This window comes from Salarias fasciatus, chromosome 16 (assembly GCF_902148845.1).
Source record: "Salarias fasciatus chromosome 16, fSalaFa1.1, whole genome shotgun sequence".
NCBI lineage: Eukaryota > Metazoa > Chordata > Actinopteri > Blenniiformes > Blenniidae > Salarias > Salarias fasciatus.
The window spans coordinates 24,099,097-24,121,151 of NC_043760.1; the positions used below are offsets into that span (position 1 = coordinate 24,099,097).

Genomic DNA, 22,055 nt, shown 5'->3' on the forward strand with positions numbered 1-22,055 from the left:
GGCATGTAGCGAACCGCAGTCAAGGAATGTCTGCCATAAAGCTGACAGAAACACACATTTCTGAGTCGAAAACACGTGTTGTGACAAACTCACCTTCACTTTACAGCTCTCAATCAAGTACTGAGCCATCGACTTGACTAACGCTTCAAAGAAGTACCAGGAGTACTGTGGGGCAGACGAACAGCGAGGAGAAAATCATTGTCAGTTATAATGACGTGCTTTTTCATCTTTTCAGGAAGTGTAATCACGTTACCTTCAGCAGTTTGTTACTCGTGAGGAAGTCGGTGGAGGGCTTCAGGATTGCAGTCATGGCTTTGGCCAGCTCCTCGTGCACCGTTCGGGTGGTGGAGGACGTGTGGGGCTCGGTCCTGAACACAAACTGCGTCGCACAGAAACAACAAAAATATAACATTAGACAAAGTATGGGCAAGGCAGAAGTATGTGTGGTGTGAAATGTACCTTTACATAAGATCTCAGGTAGTGCTCCAAGCCCTCCTCGTGGCACTGGGCGACTATGTGAATCATGACTCTGCAGAGGAAAATCATGGAATCTGAGTGAGGAATTGATTTACGGTTTCTAGTGCACTCAGATAACCTTATAATGCTGCTTATGATGATGAAAATGAACATTTCTATCACAGCGCCACATATTTAACGATGCTTTGGCCTTCAGAGTCAAAACTGAACCCGGTCCTGGAGGCTGATTAGGAATTCACAATACAAACTATTCCATAAGAAATGACTTTTCCACTTAATTCTTGTTGGTAATTAGAAATAAAATGATCAAACTAACGTGAGAGTAGTTTTGTTTTCACAAAATTCAGTAGATATGAAGAAGATGTGACTCTAAACTCAGCATCACCATTCTCAGTTTGGTTATTACAGTCAAGTCAACTAATCGTCATTTATAAAAATCTGAATTCATTCAGATTTTATGTTTCATCAATGATAAATCACCTGAATTCTGGAGTCAAACAACACCGCAGAGACTCTCACCTTGTGACATTGACTGCGACATCCTCTTGAGTGGCACTTGTTAGGACCCGGAACAGCTGATTGAGGGTGGTGGGCAGGAACTTGATCATCACATGACTCTCCATGGCGTGCAGACTCTGAAGGTGAAACATCCCAGAAACAGACGGTGAGGGGAATGAAGCCATCTCAAACAACACAATTCACACACACTGTATTCGGCATGGCAGCGTGTGGACACTGGTGTGTCTGTGCATGTGTGCAGGGAATGAACAAAAACCTGCAAAGTGATTAGGCAAGGTGCCAGTTAGCACAGATGACCAACATAATAGCATTACATCTAATCAACACTATGATCAACAGTCTTAGAACATGTGAGCTGTATGGTCTTTTGTTTAAAATTGGATTTATCGATGGAACAAGATAAGAGAATGAGCTTTATACAAAGTGATGCACTGTTGGCCATTTAAAGCTCTGAACTAATCCTGTGACTATCGGTGGTTTCATGGTGAATAAGAGCTGCAGTTAGTTTGTAAGTTGGGTTAAGTGTGAAAATACACAACACTTCTCTTTGGATGCAGAGAGAAATGTCTAAGATTTTATGCATGTGTGTAGACTGTGCACAGATTGTGGTTTGAATGTGGGTCAGCAGTCTCTTTAATGTCTATTTCTAACTCTGCTGCTACTTGAAGCCGGTTAATTATCTCCACGAATGCTGGTAAATTCTAAATTGAGGTCACTTCTCCATTTAGAGATAAAGATACAATCCACTACAATCCGCGTTTCTAAACTGAAATGATAATTTATCGGGTTGCTGATCCAGAACGCTTATCGTTGTACCTTCAGATACTTCACCAGCTCTCCTCCTGAGCCCTGGGGCGCTGAGGCGATGCTCTGACAGTGATGGAAGAAATTGTGTAAATGTTGATCCTGAAACATGAAAACAGAGCAGACGGTTTATGGTTTATATTTTGTGGTTTATGTCATGAAGTTGTGTTTTGCATGAATCGGTGTTGCTCACAGGACAGCTCACTGACCTGAGTGTAGACGGTGGACACAAGGTGTGTGGACACCTTGAATAAGGGCTTCCCTCCATCCACCCATTTGACCTCGGGACCCGCGTGCTGTAGCATGAGACATCAAGGCAATAGCTGAAAATCTAATATTTTTAATCATTATTGTGACATACAAATGTGTAAATCCATTAAATGTGTTTGAGCCCGAGTTCACACTGACGGCTCTACCTTGCTGGCTCCTTCCTGGCAGCTGAGATATCCAGCAGGCAGGTTGGCGGCCACCGGGATGTGACTCTCGTTCATGATCACCCGGCCGTCCTTCAGCAGGGGGAGCCAGGCGAAGCCCACTGAGCGCAGAGACAGAGAACAGGCAGCTGAGAATCTTATACGACATGAAGTCAAGGCCTGAAGAGACGACTGGAGCCTAAACCCACAAACAAAACCCCCGACCCCGAAAGCCATTTCCATGCACATTTGTCAGTTTGCATGTTGTGAAACTCGCGTTTTCACCTTGCGCCTCCACCAGGTCTCTCTTTTTGGTGCTGGCTTTGCTGTTGCTGTCACAGCTGACGTGGTAGAAGGTGAAGAACAGGTGGTGTTTCTCGTGGAGCTGGGTTGGCAACTCGATCTTAAACTTTTGACACGAGAAATCGTCGTGTCGCTTATTGTTCGTACACATGATAAAAGTCCACATTAAAACTGTGGAAAGCTCAGGGTTTCTTACTTCATCGTAGAATTCCGGGTTGTGCTGGTGATGCAGTACTGAGGTAAAGGCATTTTTGGTAAACAATGGTCCTCCGGGCCGGCGGTAGATGCACTGTGGAAGAGTAACAGCAGCTTGTTAGTTTTTCTGACCAACATCTGAGGAATTTCTGAACTACTGCAGCAACACTTCAAAGTTTACCTTAAGTGAAACGGCCTCCTCCTCGTCGGAGTCCTTGAACTCAATGCAGACGGCTATGTTTCTAGCCTGAGGGCAGCGGAGGCGGCGAGCAGAACCGGCCCGGTTAGTAACACTCTGAGATAAAACTGTCATAACTTCTGACCACAAGAAAAACACGACTGCTGATTAAAGTTAACAGAGCATCTGTCCACAATTCCACAGTGCATAAAAGTGGAACTTCCCTTGCTAGATAAGCCCGAAAAGCAATAAGAATCCCTGCTCCAGTTGTCGGTGGACTCAGAGAATCCCTCTTAATAACAGACGGTGTTGATACCTTTGCGAATGACTTTTGGCCGTCGTATTTCAAGTGCTTGGGGTAGACATAGAGGTGATTGTTGTAGATGGTGAAAGGCTGAGAACATTTGGCAATGCACGGCACAAATTCCTCCACTTCAAAGAAGATGTTGGTCCTCTCGCTGACATCAAACTGCTTCACAGGAATGTAGGATGAGGTAACACAATCTAAATACAGGAGCAAGTGGGAGAGGGAGAGACCAAATAAATAGCCCGCAGACAGACGAGCCGGCCCGGCCTGAGCTGGAACAGCTTTCATCTCCTGCGCTGGCTCGGCGGACTGGGCCGGGAGGGGCTTACTCGTCAAGTCGGGGGCTACATTGTCGATGGTCACGTCGAGGTTTCCCAGGATTACAGGCAGCTTGGCCATCTTCTCCGGCCTGAGGCAAGGAAGACAAGTTAAGCCGTTGGTGAAGGCTGAAAAAACACTGGCAGCTTTAAAATGCACAGAAATGAGAAAAGTACGGGATGAGTTTGACAGATGTGTTGCAAACTTCTTAACAAATCAATATTTTTTCGCGTAAACGACAGGCACAGAGTTCCTCTCTGGCTCAGCGCTCTGACTGGTTCTTGACATACTTTCTGAAGTCGGCCAGCAGCTTGAGCATGTCGTCGTTGGACAGTTTGTTGCTGTCCTGTCTGTACAGAGGCGAGAAGCGAGCGCCTTTATCCAGTGTCCCTGAAGCATCTTTGAACAAGGTCCTGCAAGAAAGACGAAAGAACGCTCAGTCGCACAGGGTCGTGTTCTGGATGCAACAGTGCTGGAATAGAGGAAGTACATCAGCACTTCAGCACTTGAATAAATTTACTATTTCCAAGATAAAGTGATAATAAAGCACCTTGCTGCCCAGGCGAAAGGCATCCTGTACTGTCCCAGCCGGCTGCAGGCCAGCTTGGCATTTTTCAGGACCTTCTGCGCCACCTAGTGGAGAAGACAGTGATTCAAGCCACAGCGCTGAAGCTCATGACTCACAGGACTTTAATAGCATTAAACTAATAATACTAATCATATAAAAACACACACACATCAAACACTCCTCCTGGGGAGCTCAACCACATTTATAATATCAGAATGTATACTTGGGTCCATTTTTTGGGGGGAGTTTTGAACCTGAAGCCTTATGAGGAGGTTGGTCATGAGGCTTTTTCACCTTAGTGGAGTCGGAGTTCTTCATATACGGCTCGGCACAGTGGTTGATTCCTCCCTGGAGCACTTTGTCTACGCGAGCCACCAGGAAGATGTCCGGGTGAGGGCAGGTTACCGAGAACACTCCCTGCAGACACAGTCGCAGAGTTGAGGAGGAACGTCAAACACTCACAGACAGATTTCACTTAACTCGGAATGTCTTGTATTACTCATTCACCTGTCTGGGGTACTGCATGGCCGCCTCTGGCACCCCGTGGATTAACCTTTGACCTTCTGGCCGGGCGTCGCCTCCTCCGTTCATGTACTGACTGCTGTTACTGGGCACCATGCTCCTGACGGACGGGTGGTTTAGGTCGACGTGGAAGTCGGAGGAGATCTTCCTGCCATTCTGGATGTCGAACAGCGACAGGGTGATATAGAACGGCTCCACCTGAGAGAGCAGAGCGACGGGCTTTAGACAGACGAAGACCTGTCTGTGCGGAGTGTTCACCGAGTTCAGGCAGCTGGGGTCAACTCCAGGGTGTTCACTGTTGCTGGTTTTATCATTCGAATCTGTCTTCATTACATTCACATTGTAATCAATTCAAAATAATTAACTTAAAATTCCACTTAACGACACATTCAGCAATATTTTCCATAAATGAATAACATGGAGCGTTACATTCTTTTTTCTTTGGAGTGCACAGAACTGGTATTAAATATGTAAATGTAGTATAATCCATATCAGTAGAGACAAAATATGATTAATGAATGTAAATTTGAATAAATTAAATGGTTGCTATTCCAAAGTGTTGGAGCAGGAAGATGTTTGAGGCGCTACAGTTTGTGCAGACAGTGAATGGCAGGTCTTTACTGGAGAGAGACGGCAGACATTAGACTTCATTACACTCCCATTCCTGAGCCTGGAGCCTGGTTGCTATGCTAACAGTCAAATAAGGAGAAGACCATCCGGCGCAGTGACAGACCGTCTCATCCGCCGGGCAGATAATGACGTTTCGGTTATTCTGGGTCTGACGTGGGCAGAAAATGATCAGCCTTACGTTCGTTGTCGGTCCTTCCTCGTTCTCGGCCACACAGCTTTGCAGGTTGAATGAGAGGTCGTTGCAGTTCACCAGAACACGCTTCCCAAACTTCTCCTCGAACTGCTTCACGTCCGGCTCGATTCCGGAGAAATCCAGCTTCTAAGAAACCGCAAATGGAAAGTATTGAAATTATTAGGTTAGCTCTTAATACAAAAGGGGAAAGAATGAACCTCGCTGTGATTTGTGTTTAATCACCTGCGTGTCTGGATCCAGGGTGAACAGCTTCAGCCTCGTCTCGTTCCTCATCCTGGACTCGATATCTCTTGTGCTCTGAGGAGAAGAAAGTATTTCTTCAACTGCGCCACAAACTGTCAGAAACATCAGGAGCACCATTTGTGAGACTCAGCTGGTTTTATCATTAGCGCACTTTCTGTCATTCGCACCGATCTGGAGGTCAAACTGGACATTTTACATCCTCTGCAGAGTCAGGTGGCACCAGAAAGACTCTTTAATGAAGCACACTGTCTTCAACTGGTTTCCATCCACATATCTCACTGCGCCATCATGAAAAGCTTGTTCCCAAAAAATAATGGATAGACTTTTACATTGTGAATAATTCAGATACTTTCCTCCTTAAAGTATCAAGTTGTTTCATGACTGGATACATTCATTTTGAAAGCTTTTAATCTGGGATAATCCCCCTAATTCCACTCTGCAATGAGAAGCCATGCTGATTGTTACCCTGAAAAGACAAAGATCTGTTCATAAAGTCAAAACAGATCTCTTAAAAATCACTGAAATTAGGTCTGCAACATCTAAATCTTACATCTAAATTCAAGCCACAAGTTTCAGGGCATTTTTCTCACCAGGTTTAAGTCCACTAAATGACTTGTACTGAGCAGACGAGCGTCCGGCTCAGGAAGTCAGACCCACCTGAAAGCTGTCCATACTGCCGGAGGAGCTGTCCGACTTTCCCAGATCATCATCTATCAGAAAACACAACAACACAGTTGATTTAGAGCAAAGATGGAGAATTTGAGAAACTCGCCCGGTGCTGTAAAAACCTCCTTGATCGCACGCCGACACGCAGCAGTTCAGTAAACAGTAATTAAAGCGAGAGGGAATGGATCAGGACCGAGAGCTGGATACTTGACGTTTTAGCAGCACATAGTCAGAAAGTTTCCAGATCTTCTCTGTGCTTTCTTTTTCCCCTCACAAGCGAAGGGATGATTAATAAAAGCTTGAAGAGTTAGACAGATTAGTGGAGCGTTTTACGCAAAGGCAATCAGCCGCACTCCTCCACGGCTAAGCCTTCTCCAAGACGAGAGGTGAGCATTAAAAGTCTGGGTGGTCTCGTATCCCCGCTCCGCAGAATTGAGGCGGGACTTGGGAGCGCTGGTGTGAATTACAACATATAATTTAAAAACATCAGCTAAACCCACCGCAAATACACTAATAGTGATAAGTTTATTCACCGGCTCATATTTGCTGCTCATTCCTGGAACTTAGCTCACAAAATAACATCATTGTAGTTTTCATACTGACTGTAAATAATGTCTGAAAATAACAGTTAAAACAAGATTTTTTTTGCCTTTAAAGAGGGAACAGATTATATTGTCCTTTTTTGATGTTTTTTTGTAATGCTTATTTTACATTCAATGGATCTAAAAGTTCTAAAAATAACTAAATGTTTTTTTTGCTTGAAAGGTTCTGAAAAAGCTAGAAAAAAATAAAAATTTTCTTCAGTATCTGAATCCAAGTATTGAATCACATCAGAAACTTCAAGAAGGTTGCTAATTCGCAAAACTTAAACTATTAACATACTTTTTGTGTTGCTTCTTTGTAAAGCCAATGATGTTTGAATAAAAAAAAAAATCCAATTTTTTGTCCAGATTTTGAAAAATATTTTGACAAGACTGTGAAAAAAATACTTTCTCCTACTGTCATTCTATTAAACTAAAACAAATAAAGAAACTTTCTTATTGGAAAATGACATTTTCTTGTCATGTCGGGTAAATAAAACAGCCTAAGTCACACGTTTGAGGTAAGCTGTGATGCTTCAGGAGTAAAACTACATGACTTGTTGACTCAGGCTTTTCATATGAAAATGATCCGGCATCATCAAAAGCTGGACCCAAAAAAACCAGACACACCATCATGAATGTCTCCGTTTCTCTTCTCCTGCATCGCAATCTCGAAGCTGCTGTGCAGGATCTTGTTGAGTGTGTTGATCCAGTCCTCCATCTCCCCCTCGCTGTCTGCAGCCAGCAGGTAGGTGCTCTTATCCTGCATCTTCAGCTCGAAGGCAAACCTCCGAACCTTGGTGTTCTGCAGAGACAAAGTGGGAAAGTGTGTAGAAAAGACTTCACTGTTTCCAGAACTATAAAAGACTTTCTTAAGAGGGATGGAGAAGCCGTTGAGAAAGAGGTAAACTGCAGCTTCTCTACAACTGACTGAATTACAGTCCAGTCAGAATCAGACTCAGCTGAAGTCTACGACCCATTATGCATTTATCTATTTTATTTTTCCTCATAATTCTCCCAGAGAAAACGGGCTCGTCGGGTCATTATTGTCACCAGGCAGTGGACTGTTACGTCTTGTTTATCCCCGTTCTCCATCAGCTATGTAGAAAGAGCAGAGTGGGAGTGAAGGGGAGGAAAAGTCAATATCTGCCGGCTGATAGAGTGAACATGAAGAGGGTCATTTAGGACGGACATAAAACTGTAGTCTTGATAAACAGAGTGCGAGGATTCGTCTTAATTTTGGAGACGACATTGCTGCACAAATAGTCACACCACATGTCAGCCCAGCTGCAGCGTTAAACATCTGCAGTTCTACTCAAAGAGTTTTCTTCTGGAGTTTAACTTATACAGCAGATCACAGGCACCCGGTTAGCGGGGGTGAGGGGCAGCACACTGCCGCTGAATCGTTTTACGGCTAATTAGCAGTTTGCTCGTAAATAGGCGATGGATAATTTGTTGGAGTGAAGCCTCTGTTATAAGAGCATCATGACGAATAAAAGGAAAGACAGCTTGGCCCATGTTAGAAAGGCAGAGAGCATTTCCAAGACGGGAATGCATGATTTTAACAGATATCTTCAATTATGAGACCATTACTGGGAGGTAGCGCAGACACGAGCTCATATCTTAATGGAAATCACACCAGTGAATATATATCAAAAATATTTGACAGGAAGTAGCATGGGAAATCCATCATGCATAAACTTTTTCACAGATATGGAAAACTTTCATCGAAAAGAACTCCTTTTCTCTTCGTCACAGTCAAGGTGATGGTCAGAAACTGTTTGAGTTGGTAGAGATCTGTCAAAGACAGTGAAACCGTGTGTAATCGGAGAACGTTTACAAGAGCTGAATCTTCAAGGATCCATGTAACTGATGCATCCATCCATCCATCTGCCAAAGCGTTTAATACCCAGTGATCATGGCTGAAGGCAGGACCTGAACAGGAACAACCATCAACTATTTATTCACCAATTAACCTCCGATGCATATTTTTGGACTCTGGGATCATTTGATGAGCATTTGATACAGTAGTTGTTGACTGGAGGTTGATGGTTCAGCAAATTTAGCAGATGGTAAAAACATCCTCATCTGCTCTCACAAATCACCTTAACATCCTTCATCTGTCTTCTTAACCCACTTTGGGCAAAGGGCCTGGCACAAGGTGAACAGGATGTAGATCCATCACAGGGCAATTTAGAGGCAACAAGTAACCCAACAAGCATGTCTTTGAGTTGTAGGAAGAACATTCAGACAACACACAGAAAGAAAAAAACAGGTTCTGGTTGAGAGGCGAGAAGAGCTAGCCACTACACCAAAGAGAAAGTCAATCCTCCAGGTTCCTGGTTTGATGCCTTACAGGTACAGTCAGGTTCTTTCCATCTACTGAGTAGAGAGACATGTGATAGTGCACCCTGTGGGTCTCGGACTGCGATCGGACGAGAGCACGTGGCATCGATCGAGAGGCCGGGGGAAAGTGCTCGGAAGTGAGACCTCAGCATTTACACCGTTTCACTGGCTGAGAGTCAGCAGGAAGGCTCGACCTCGGGGAGGAAAGACAGCTCAGGTTTCATGGAAGTGGAGGAAAGATACTTCTCAGCAGAGGTCCATCGTTGTTAAGAGAAATCTGTTGTTGACATTCTGCCTGGTGAAACGCCAGGTTTATCCGACACATTGTGAAACTCATTAACAGGAAGAGTTCGAAGCCGCGTCCGTATTGTCAGGTTATTCTTGGTAGATCGCACGTTAATTTCCGTCAGGGAATGAGCCGCAGCATTTACGGATACAACTTCGGCAGGGATATCCTGTTTGGCAAAGCAGTTATTGGTCTTTCAGGGTCGCGGCGGTTTAACAATGAGTGACCTTGGTGTTGTGGAGCGTACCTGAACTACACCCATGCAGGAGTCCAAGAAAATAGTCCCCTTGGGCTCCTTGGAGATCTTCTCATCCTTGTAGAAGTTTAAGTTGTAGGAGCCATCGCCAAGCTGAGTCAGGTGGAAATACCTCCTCTTGAATGACTGGAAAAAAAAAACAAAACAAGAAAGAACAATGAAATTCCAGGAACAATAAAAAGGCGAGAGCAATCTCAGTTGTGCAAACCTCTCTGTCGAGCGAAGTTCTAGCCATTAAAAACCACCATGACCTCCAAAATTTCAACAATGGACTGTTATGGTGAGGAAGTCACACTGACAGGAAAACCTGATTTTCCATGAGGGGAAAAATGGAAACATTTCCAGGAAAGTAGGCAAACAACCAAGAAACCTGTGGCACATCAGCTGTCAGGAGTTGGGTAAATTCAATAAATCTAACTGTCTTAATAGCGGTTTCACGTAATGTCGGTTTGGTCGCTCGCTGCCGTCTCACCCTCATGGTGACGCTGATGGCGCTGTTCATGTTTCCTTTGTACAGCCAGCCATGTTTGGTGATTCCTCCTTTCTGGGATCCTAAGGAGGCTGTATCCTGCAGAGAGACACAGAAAGGATCATTTTATGCCAGCTGCAAGAATCCAGCTGTGAGCTTCATCTTTGGGTCTGAAGCAGTTCTAAATACATCGATACAGGCAAGTGAAGATTCCATGATACTGTCATTCTGTTGTTTTAAATATACCTCCCTTCACATCTCTCTGGTAAATGAGTCCCTGAGGAAAACAGGACTAAAATTGTGGTGTAAACTGAGCTCTAGTCTTTCTCATTTTGTGCGATTTGGGTGTTCACATTTTGGATTTACATTGTGTTGAATAAACAATCTCTCTACCCGGTGAGATTATTTTAAATCTCCTCTATTTTGAAACGTGAACAGAGGTTCTAAGAAAATTAGAGACAGATTTTGCTTTGGAAGAAAAAAAAAAAAAAAAAAAAAAAAAACTCTAAAGGTGACTTCATCTGGATGTTTCTGCAGTCAGGAATCAGAATGTGATATCATGTGACCAATTCACACATTCGGCCAAGGCTTTGTCTCACCGCACAAAAAGCCTCAGATCTTTTTCTTAAAGGAGACGAGAGCTCAGCACTTTGCAGGGTTTTCTCTTTCTAAACAAACAGGCAGAGGAACATAAAACAAACTCCGGCCCTCAAACTAAACAAGCGGCCGACCTGACACACATGGACTCGGCCGTCTCACTTCTGAGCGGGGAAGAGTGAGATCAGGCCTTTCGCTTATGACCAAACACGAAGCTACCGCGGCCCGCCCGCTCTCATGTTCTGAAAAAATAAACCAATTAGGAGAGGGGTGAAGGAGGAGGAGATGGGAGCGAACTTTACGGCCTGTCCCTGGTTAACATCAGCCTCTGCGTGTCGCTTGCTGCTAGATTTCCCACTTTGAGGGAGAACAGCGAGCGACTTCATCCCCAAGCTCTGAGAGAAGAGAATGGGATTTCAAGACGTACTCCTCTTCACTCAGCCTAGAAAAAGAGGATTTTTAATATGCTGGCAGGATTTGTAGTATTGTCAATGTGGAGGAATACTGAATGAGCTGAAAAGCACCTGGAAGGGTTGAGAGCCCGATTCTGCTCGTCACTGTCTAGACAGGACTGACCAGAGGGACGGAAAGTCACCGGGTTTACTAACTCTTGACTCCACAACTCCAGGCTAAGAGTTCGAGTAGGAAGGACCAAGCCACATGACTAATGCAGCAAAAGGTTCAAATGCACAATCATAACAAAACAACACACACAAAATCACCCCTTCTGGGGATTTCTCAGGAAGACTTTAAGTGCTTTTCTTTTAAGCGCTTGAGGAAACTCCCCTTTGAGATTTGTTCTTTCTTTGGCAGTGTCTGGAGAGGAGGGAGTTGAATGAAGGGTAATTTGGATCCTGTCATTAGCTTTTGTTGCCCCTCCTGCCCTGCCTGAGGTAAAGTCGACTCTGAGCCTGAGCAGGACACACTTTGACCTCGTGAAGACGTTGAATAGTTTTTCCCTCCGAGGAATGCCTCACTTTCAGCCACAGCTGTATTAATCAACACACAATTAAAGCAGACTGGAATAATCGGCAGAGTTGCTGTCTAAAAAAAAAAGACCCTGTTACTGCATTTCAGCTCATAATTAGGGATAACCTGGTAAATACAGGAGGTGTAGTTTGACCTGGCTGGTCAGCATCAACACTACATTTCATAAAGGAGAGCAGAAAAGATTTTTTTCTTCAGTAACTTCTATATGAGCAACAGCTTCGTCTTATCTCCGCCGCCTCGAACACTCCCTGTAAATGTGAGTGCACCAGGTGACTTATGTTCCTCTTTATTGTGAACTCCTGCAAGTCGTTCCAAAGACAACAAACGCTCGTTTAATCTGTGCGAGACTACACACCCATTCTGTCACACATGAATTAACCGAGGATGAAAAGATCCAAATGCTGCTCTGGAGCCTGAGACCAAAATAAGGCCTTTAAGACACGGTACAGTGGCACAAGTCTAACCGTACTTAGTGATTTCCTTTCAACGCAGCTATTAAACACTTTTATCTTAACCAAAGTTACAAAAGGAAAATCAGAGATTCTTGATCCACATGCTGTGATTTGTTGCTACCGTAAATGAGATCATGAGCAAAAGCACAATCAGAACACTTTTATTTCAGAATAAAGACAGTGAAGATAATTAAACAGTGAAGCAATGTTTCTCTTTTAGTAGAGATGTAATGAACTCACCTCATCTTTGTCCACGTCCTCGTCCACTTCAAACACGTGGACGGCAAGTTTATCAGGCCTGGACACTTTCCTGTAAGAACAAGGACAGAAGCAGTTTATTGAGGTATAAAATAGAACATAAAGTCATCAGCGTAGTAGAAGGTTGTAGTAACTTGACAGTTACTGGAAACTTTACTTCAGTATCTCCTTTTAAAATACTGTATGTATTTATAGGAAGGAAAAATCAAGAAGAGAAGCAGAACAACAAAAAAAAAAAACCAAGCATAAAAAAGATACAAGAACAACACAGTTGTAACTGCATATGTGTGCGCTTCTCTAAAGTAAATTACTGATTTGCACTTGAGTGTTTTTCATGCTATGAGATTAATCCTGTTGCTTGAGCAGGCAGTAAATGTGCATACAGGCTGCTGGAATATCAACATCTCCCAAAGGTAAGAATCTCTGACGTTACAAAAGGTTTTTTCCAGCAGTCTGCATCCCACCGTGTCGCTCAGTGGAGCTGGGGAAGTTAAAAAAACGACAAAGGATTTGGCAGCTATTGTCCCGCCAAGGTCACTGTCAGCTCGCATTAACACACAGGCAGTGAAACAGATACTCTTCAGGGAAGACGTTGGAGCTGATGACACCATTTCCTCACATTCGGGGTGGTTTCAACATTGGCCGCGTGCATGAACTTATCAAGCGTGCAAAGGCACACGTCTTCCCACAGAAATGAGAATAATTTCCGTGCTGCGTTTCCCTGTAATCGAGTCACAACCGACATTTTGTCAGGAGAGGAAAACAAAACAGGTGACAGTCTGTCTGTGTGACCTGACGGCGCTAAAACCAGTGAGGAAGGGTGTACAAAGAAAGAGTACCCGGGTGATAAGTCTCTGGCATCCCTGTATTACAGAGGAGATGCTCTTACTCACCCGTCATAACAACATCCAGGCACACGACCACATTATCTCTGTGAACACAGTGCGAGGAGGAGCGGAGCATTTTAACTCACTGTGGAAGTTGTCGAAAGTCCCCGGAGTAGTCCTCGTACTTGTAGTTGACCACGTGCCAGTCAGACTTGTAGGTTTTGATGCACTGAAAAGACAATGCAAATTAAATCCATCAACAGTTTCTCAACACAGTGAAGCCATTGGTGTGTTTCTGATGTGATATGTAAGATACAGATCTAATTAAAATATCAAATGAATTCCTCCCAATGTCACAGAACACCTTCAAAAGTATACAGAAGTATTAAGAGCAGCTTGAACACATTAAGAGGAATGGTTGCAACATGTTCAATAGGGAAACACACAAATCTATTAGTAGGGTCCAAGAAGGCTATAATTTCCACTAATTATATATTCTATTTTTTCTCCAGGAGAAAGGTCACGACCCGGCGTTTCTCCCTTGTAATTCTCCATTTATAGAAAACAGTTCCGCTGCCGGATTATTACTTTGGGAAAGTTAAACAATGGCTGGCTGATATTTAAGGAGAAATGTTGTGCACATGTTTAACCTGCCAGCTCACTTTACAAAAACGACTTATCAGAGCATCGCGACCCCACCCCGACACATGCTAATGTTGCATAACAGCGCCCGACCCGACTATTTGTGCAACCTACAGTCGCACCTCAAGGGCGTTATTCGACGACAGCTGATTCTTTTCCATTTTAAAGCTGAACCTCAGACTTAGATAGCCTTCAGCCTCAACAGATGGCTGACAGATTTTCATATCATTTTGACCAGGTCTGTACTTTTCTAAGGGAGGCCTGATTAGGTCTGTAACAACCACACTTCTTACGAAGGGAAATTAAAAAGAAAAAAAACTGATCATTTACAACATTGAACAGGATCATGTAAAACATTTGCATACAAAGAACTTTGACTCCAGAGGATTTAAAAGTGATTTCAGCACCTTTTAGAGGAGACACACGTCTTTAGTTGAAGATCACTCTGTAAGTTATTCTGTTAATTCATGCTGCACAGCCTCATGAACTAAACTGCTTTGCGATCATTACATTAGATTCATAAAATATGTGTTTTTAAAGCATTTCCATGCAGTGATTCACTGAGAAAGGGAGTGTGTGGTGAGTGTCCACCAACACAGCGCAGAAGGGAGTATATTTCTCCGCTTTCACTTGGAAATGAGACATCTGTTTATTGTTAGTCAGTGATAGGAGCGGCACAGCACTATCTGTTCTTGCAAAAAAATGCGTGCCCTTTACAGAAACCGTTCCTGCGGCGAGATGAAATGCAACCTGATCAGGTGGCGGATCGGAAACAGAGATGATCTCCACAGCTGTGCTGCTGGCGTCACACCGCACTCGACCGGGAGTCTCAAGAAGGTATCGGTTCGGCTTGCTTTTGGGAGCCTTTACTCTTTCAGGGGAGCGTTTCCACTGCTAAAATAGTACCGTACCCCCCCCCCCCGCCTCGACGTCAGTGCGACTAAACCCAAACAGAAACACTCCTCCGGCTGTTCTGGTTCTTAATGGAATGGGAGTAGCACTGCGGCGGCGCTCCGGCAGCAGCCGTGAAAATGCGGTTTTCCAGAGAGCTGCCGGCAAACTGGCTTGATACAAGTGGAACCGTCCTGCTCTCTCTCAATCTGCTCCTCAGGAAGCCACGTGAGGAAGGTCTGCACCTCCTCAAAGGACCAAAGAGAGCACTTTTTTTACTCGGCTTTAGTATCTAATGACTTCAGAGGAGACCCTCGAAACAGCGACCTTTGACCTGTTTAGTGGACTGTCAGCATCCAGCTGGAGCCTGACTAATAAAGACTGTAAAAGCAGTGCGCCTTTCAGCCATAATTCATCATTTTCTTAAGCAACAACTGGAATCAATTCATGCATATATTTTTTACATTGCAATAACCAAAATGTTTCTAAGTATGCAAAAATAATGAAGTGACCTGAAAACCAGTGTTGGACATGTTGAAGACACAGCACACGGAGAAAGTTTAAATAGAATAAACAACCTGATAAAAACATTTTTGGGAATTATTGCACCTGTATTTCTACAGTATAAAAACCCTGACGTCTCCTCTAATGATCACTAATGTACTCAGCTGCTGTTTTACAGGCTAAAAACACACACAGCTGCAGGCTAAACGCATGATGCATGTAAATATATATAACATATGATACAATGGAATGCTATATGCTATATATATATTACCACTAATAAAAGCCCCTTCACCTTTCTATAGAGCTGTAATGACGTCGTATAGTTTTATGTGCCAGTTTTATGTGATATATTTGAACCTTTATTGGTAGACTAAAAACACATGAAATGAACATTTTGCTGTATTTCTTTATTCAGATATAGCACAGGCTCATAAACACTAAATGCTCAGTTATATAACAGCATTTTAAAACACTGTATCATGTGCGCTTTGTACTTACATCTATTTTATTCTCACCTTTATCAATTTCAATTATTTTCTTTAACATCATCAAGTACTTCATTACCTGTAAATGGTTTATTTTATCCTTTTATCCAACATTTTGCATATATTGGTGCCCCTTTTTAAACTGTATCACTCTTGAAACTTGCGTGTGTGTATCAGTACTTCGAGTTGCATTTTAAAGAAGAAGGTGAACAACTGAATGATGTTGAATTAAATGACGAATCTGAGTTCAGAGATGTTTTCGATCAGCCCACCTCCTGGACGAACAGACTCTGGGCCTCCCGCTCTGCATTTTCAGGCACCGTGGGGTACAGGGTCCTCCCATGTCGCCTCAAAGTTGAAATCTGTGAAACAAAGCAGAAAAATCATAACAAGCTTACAGCGGACCACAAAACCTGTTTCAAAACTGACATTTCTAAGGCAATAAACATTTAATTCCCAGTATTACAGTATGTGGTTGAATGCAGCTGGACATGGTCAATTTAAGTGTGTGTGTGTGTGTGTGTGTGTGTGTGTGTGTGTGTGTGTGTGTGTGTGTGTGTGTGTGTGTGTGTGTGTGTGTGTGTGTGTGTGTGTGTTGACATGCGCCTAATTCAAAAATCTGCAAGTTCACATGCTCACAAACTGATTATTAAAGCTTTTACGACGTCGATGACGTGTTACAGAGATGGAAAATAATCCAGTGTGCTCTTAATAACTCCCACTGACTCATGGGAAACGTATTAGTTTTGTTTGCATGCTCTTCAACGTGAGCTGCTTTTTTTAGACCGCCATAATAGTTTCAATAACAGAAAATCTAAAACCCAGTCACCGTCAAATCTTTGTGAGAGGATTAGTTCTCTTTGTAAGAATAAAGTGCCTTTGACTACCCATAATCCCTCCTGGCAGTGGTTGAGTGTGCAGTTCATCCGACTCCGTTTAAGATAAAATAAGTAAACTCTGGCTTTGTGAAGGCGAAATGCTCATCAGCTGCGTGGGCGAGCTGCGGTTCGTTTCCGTCAGTGAGAGAGATTCAGATGAATTTCCTTTCAGTGAAGCTTTAAGCATGTTGAGTGAATGATGATCAGTTTAATTCGTTTAGTCATAATTTTCATCGCAAATAAAAACAATGTTCACCACATAATGTATGGATCAGCGCTTGGTGTTCCAACAAAGTCTTTACTGAGCTCATGTTGAGGAACCTCAAGTTTCCCTTTCCTGTCTGCCGGTCAGGCTTCCTGCAGAGCAGATTGAAATCTTTACACACCGAGCAGCAGGAATAAACGTGCATGGAGGTAACGTAGAGCCTGGATGTGGGGAGAGGGAAGCATTTCATTTGGACGCAAGTCACCAGTGAAAACAGTGAGCCATAGTGACCAGAGCTCTGAAAATATCACACACCTTTCTAGAAAGAAGTGCACTATGAGCCAAATTCTTACATGTTTGGTGGGTGTATTCTTAATATCAGAAATCTTATCTAAGCTAACGGTGAAACATGAACCGCAGAAGAGTCCAGTGTTATGAAAGGTACAGAAAAAACAGGTACTTGAGTAAACATTAGGGGAGTTATGTTATGCTGAATGTTAGGTCAGCTGATCAATGAGGCCCTTCTATTCTGGTAAACAGGAGTTCAGTGAAATAGAAACATAACAGTTCTGCAACAACTTTCCCTCAATACTGAAAAAAAGTAATTGTAACTGTTTCACTTATTTACTGATCAGTTACTACAAAAAGTAGTGGCATTACAATAACACATTTATCTTATAGTAATTCAGTCAGACACCTCTTTATTACAGCAAATGAAGTAGATTTTGAAATAGCAAATATTATGAAAGTCAGCATAAGTTTCTTCCATAAAAGTAACCGCTATTCTATATTTGTTCACATTGTCAGAGCTGCAGAGATCAGCAGACACAACAAAGCAGAACTGAACAACTGATTACTGCAGGATTCTGCATTAACTTTGTGCAACTAAAACAGTGTTTCCGTGGATGTTGAAGGGAAAAACTTGCTCAATGCCGCAGAAATTCTGTTTTTTTCGTTGAGTTTTTTATGATTTCTACTTGTTTGATGCTATCAGTTTGGCGAAGGTGACAGGGAAAGTGTACTGGGAAAGAGAGACAAATTTCTCCAGAAACCTCACACAGAGAAGCTGACACACCATGGCAGCAGCACCCAGATCAAAAACAGATGGGGGTGATATAAACATTGCTTCACAAAGAAGCAGCACATGACTTTGGATGAGCCAGAGGGGAGGAGATAAGGTAGAGGGCTGACCGTGGTCTCTAATTCTCAGACAGACTGAGGATTCATACAAAAATAACTCGCTGACAAAGAAAGCCTTTGTGTTTTAGGTCTCGCTCCGATCACCTGCTACTTACACGTCTGTATGCGCACTGAGGGGTCCCCACATGGACGAACACCACCACACACTGAGACACCAACCCTACAGGCTGATTATAACCCTGACTGAGCACCATTCTGAGGAGCCAGAAACAGATGTTAAGTTCAGTCAATGTGCCTAGTCTGGAGTGTATTTTTTTTTCCTCCTCTCAGTCAGAATCACCTGCCAGCCTCTGACAATATACTGTTTGTGTGTGAGGCCGGTATTTTATGTTCGTGGCAGCAGATCGCTAAGGCATGACACAGGAGAAGAGTGGGTCAAGGCTGCAGACACCCAGCTGCCACGGACACCCGGTATTCACAGAGAAATGCAAAACCAAATGCATTTACATTAAATAGCAGAGTGGAACGAGTGGCGACAACTTCAGCACATCAAACTCCACCAAATAACAATCAGACTCAATCTCTAATGACCGGACTATTCCTGAAACGTCCGGAGCAAACAGCCCTTCGCCACCCACTGTGTTGACGATAACAATGATACTTGGTTTAAAAACACACCCTGAACCACAAGCAAATGCAGACAGAGTGTGTGAATGACACACACCGTTATTCATACCTACAGTCAGTTTACAGCCAGCAGTTCACCTAATACGCCTGGATCATGGGAAGAAACCTGACTACATGAAGAAAATGGAAAATATGCATGGCCATAAAGAAACCCCCCAAACTAGAATTTGAACCGTGGATCTTGCAGTAATGCAATTGAACACAGCATTTAATATTTGGTGTTTTCTCCACTTTGATATCTTTCTTGACATGGCACAGATAAGAAAACATATAAGAGAGCAAGATTTGTGAGACCGATATTTAAAAAAGATTAAAAAAAACAAACAAACCAGCATCTCACTGACTGGGAGTCTTACTGTAATGGATAAATCAGAAAAAAACAGAAAAAAACTCCTGAAATATCTATACTGCAAGTATATAAACAGGGCATATGAAGGATAAGTCCTATAAAGAAGTGAACATCCTGCCCCTCCTACGTCACCATTCTGAACAAATACATACGTCACCATGAAGCAGATTACTGCGAGTGTTTCAACACGTGTCGCAGCATGTTTTCATCTCTAAGCCTCTCATTCCAGGCTTCTCGTGCTCTTAAATGGGCATTCAGATATAGGATGTTAAAGTCATCAGGATTAGTGAAATAGCAGCTTTTTTTCTAATGGAAGGAGCACAAAAACTGGGAAAGCTGCCATAAAACTTTAAGTGCAAAGTGAGTAAAAGTGGCAGGGAGACGTTGGAGGACGGGCTGTACGTCCGACAAAGACGTCCCATTTCCTGAAGTACCAGCGCTGGGCCAGTTTTCCATTTTCCATTTTTCCAGCCGCAGCGTGGAAAGTGTGTGTGTGTGTGTGTGTGTGTGTGTGCGTGCGCGTGTGTGCGGGGGTACGTCCTGCACAATGTGGATGGAGATAACACTTGCTCTGTCACAACATCGGAGACAGAATGAGCCAATTAAACAGATGGCCCCTGACCCCTCTCTCCCGACGCCACGGAGGGATATAAACAAGAGGAAAGCCTCGGCGAGCGACCCCGCCCGCTATTCCCAACAGCGGCCACGCCTGGGTCGGAGGAAAAGGCTGTAAAAGCCCAACAAACACAACAGAGAAAACACACAAGTGGGTGTGCAAATAATGATGTGGGAAAGATAACAGCGAATGGCTCCGCCTCGCAAGCTCACAGATGACGTCCACAGAAAAAACATCATCTGATTTACCGCGCTGACGAGTGGAACACAGATTAAATCATTTTGAGATATATAGTTGCTTTTGTACCTGAACTATTTAAAGAGAGACTCACCTCAAAGTCCTCCAGGGGGAACTGCAGCATGTCTCGGAGGACATCACTGAGGATCTGCGTCTTCCTCTGCACCAGCACATTCTCATAGTCCAGCGGTTCGATCACCTTCGGCTTCACCTGGGAAAAACACGCAACGCCGTCAGTTCCTGGGACATTTCACACAAATTCACTCGTGTTTGTACTTCACAGGCACAGAGTAGCACTCAGCACTCAGTTAATGTGAAATTAGAGCTACTTCAGTAGATATAAGAAGGCTTAGATGAACCCACCAACAACTGAAAAAGGGCTGAGTGGCTGGGCTCATCAGCATGTTGAAAACCGTATTAAATGGCAGAAAAGAAGAGAACTGTTGTGAAGCAGTGTTTGCGTGGTGTTTATGGTTAACCTGCTCAATGAATGCTTTAATGTTCCTGCTTACGAAGCAGCGAAATGGCAGAAAGGTACATGTAAAGCGAAGGTCTGCACACCAGAGAAACCACAGCAAACACAGAGCAGACCCATACGATGACCGGGATTAATCCAGCTCTGCCGCCACACTGGGTGCATCGAGATATGCTGCGTTAGACAGCTTGCAACAAGACTATCAGGACTCCATCTGTGCAGGGAAAATGCTTCTGCCTCGGCGGTGGGAGGGTCAGGAAAAGCTTATCCATTTGCAAGAATAAACACGCATTATAAAGAAACACATCATGCACATTAAAATCATCGTCTTAAACATGTTTTTCAAACTTTCAATTCAGAGGAATCCTAAACCAGAAGTCCGATTTCACTGACTCACTGGCAGAAGCAAAGGAAAGCTTATGAGCTGCAAAAGATACAGTGGCCATTAGATGGAAAGGAGGCTGTCAACACTTGCAGCTGAGGGGATGGGAGGATAAACGCAACAGGAAAGCTGACGGCAACGTGAAAAATGAACAGTGACACACGACCAGACTCAGGGCTGAGCGACAGCTCGGCTCACTCGCCGCCTCCACATCTGGGACTGATAATGCTCGCATGATCTCAGAGGGAGAGTCACGGATATTGACCTGCTTAAATACATGTTGCTAGGAACCCCGGCTAATAACAGAGTCCACGGAGGACAGAGGGGGCAAAGCCCGGGATCACTTTCAAGGACACGGAGGGACTCGGCGAGCGGAGCTGGTGCCGCCGGGTCTGAGAGCGGGGACGGGTTGTGACTTTATCAGACACCTTTTCTTACTCACGGCGGTATCTGAGCATCACAGGCACATGTTACAAGTACAAGCAGTCTCATCTGAAAGAGCTCGTAGAGATGGCTGCAGAGATTCCTGCAGACAGGACAGGTAAGCCAGGCAGGAAGTCATGACGTCAGGAAGATGAAATGCATGAGTGTGTTGATGTCTCACTAAATCCGTTACGTGTCTCTACAGATAGCCTGTGTCAGAGATTGAAGGGTTTAAAACCGAAGGAACTTCCAGTGACTCAGAAGGCGCTTATGAAGAAAAAACTGATGGTACTTAAGATAGCATTGCTGAGGAATTGTCTTCAGAGTACGGATCGACCGATATGGCTTTTTTAGGGCCAATGCCGATTATTGGTACTTATGGAAACCGATAACCGATATGTCGAATCGATATTCATTTTCAGTAAAAATGAACATTTTGGCGTCAAAATTCAGCTGTGGGTGGGACATTGTTACACAGCCCAGAGTAGTGCAGTAGAGAGAGGGAGACGGCTGCATATATGATGCAAAGAGTACGTTTTAAATAAATTTATTTTATCGGCTATTGGTGGAAAAAAAGGCCGATGCCGATTATCAGAAAAATGCCCAATATTGGCCAATAATTGGTCGATTCTTACTTTAGAGTATAAATAAAAATGTAATCCAGAAAAGATGGAATAGTTTTACACATAAAGGACGATTCTTCAGTGCATCCAGCTGAGCATTTTCATGAACAACAAGAA

General features: G+C 43.6%; 1 protein-coding gene across 5 annotated transcripts in view; it reads right to left on the reverse strand.

Annotated features, from left to right (window-relative positions):
- Positions 1-22,055, reverse strand: part of LOC115402819 (dedicator of cytokinesis protein 9) — a 66,434-nt gene that overhangs the window by 15,470 nt on the left and 28,909 nt on the right. For all 5 annotated transcript variants that reach the window (XM_030111390.1, XM_030111387.1, XM_030111389.1 and 2 more), the window contains exons 2-27: positions 20,130-20,246; positions 16,196-16,285; positions 13,545-13,627; positions 12,554-12,623; positions 10,278-10,373; positions 9,797-9,931; positions 7,548-7,722; positions 6,328-6,380; positions 5,650-5,724; positions 5,413-5,553; positions 4,590-4,802; positions 4,377-4,499; positions 4,065-4,147; positions 3,805-3,927; positions 3,526-3,605; positions 3,206-3,393; positions 2,893-2,958; positions 2,713-2,805; positions 2,499-2,622; positions 2,217-2,335; positions 2,010-2,096; positions 1,813-1,902; positions 997-1,112; positions 460-529; positions 254-379; positions 94-165 (exon numbers count right to left, since the gene is read on the reverse strand). In XM_030111390.1, coding sequence (XP_029967250.1) covers positions 94-165; positions 254-379; positions 460-529; positions 997-1,112; positions 1,813-1,902; positions 2,010-2,096; positions 2,217-2,335; positions 2,499-2,622; positions 2,713-2,805; positions 2,893-2,958; positions 3,206-3,393; positions 3,526-3,605; positions 3,805-3,927; positions 4,065-4,147; positions 4,377-4,499; positions 4,590-4,802; positions 5,413-5,553; positions 5,650-5,724; positions 6,328-6,380; positions 7,548-7,722; positions 9,797-9,931; positions 10,278-10,373; positions 12,554-12,623; positions 13,545-13,627; positions 16,196-16,285; positions 20,130-20,246 — 2,808 coding nt within the window. The remainder of the gene's footprint in view (positions 1-93; positions 166-253; positions 380-459; positions 530-996; positions 1,113-1,812; positions 1,903-2,009; positions 2,097-2,216; positions 2,336-2,498; positions 2,623-2,712; positions 2,806-2,892; positions 2,959-3,205; positions 3,394-3,525; positions 3,606-3,804; positions 3,928-4,064; positions 4,148-4,376; positions 4,500-4,589; positions 4,803-5,412; positions 5,554-5,649; positions 5,725-6,327; positions 6,381-7,547; positions 7,723-9,796; positions 9,932-10,277; positions 10,374-12,553; positions 12,624-13,544; positions 13,628-16,195; positions 16,286-20,129; positions 20,247-22,055) is intronic.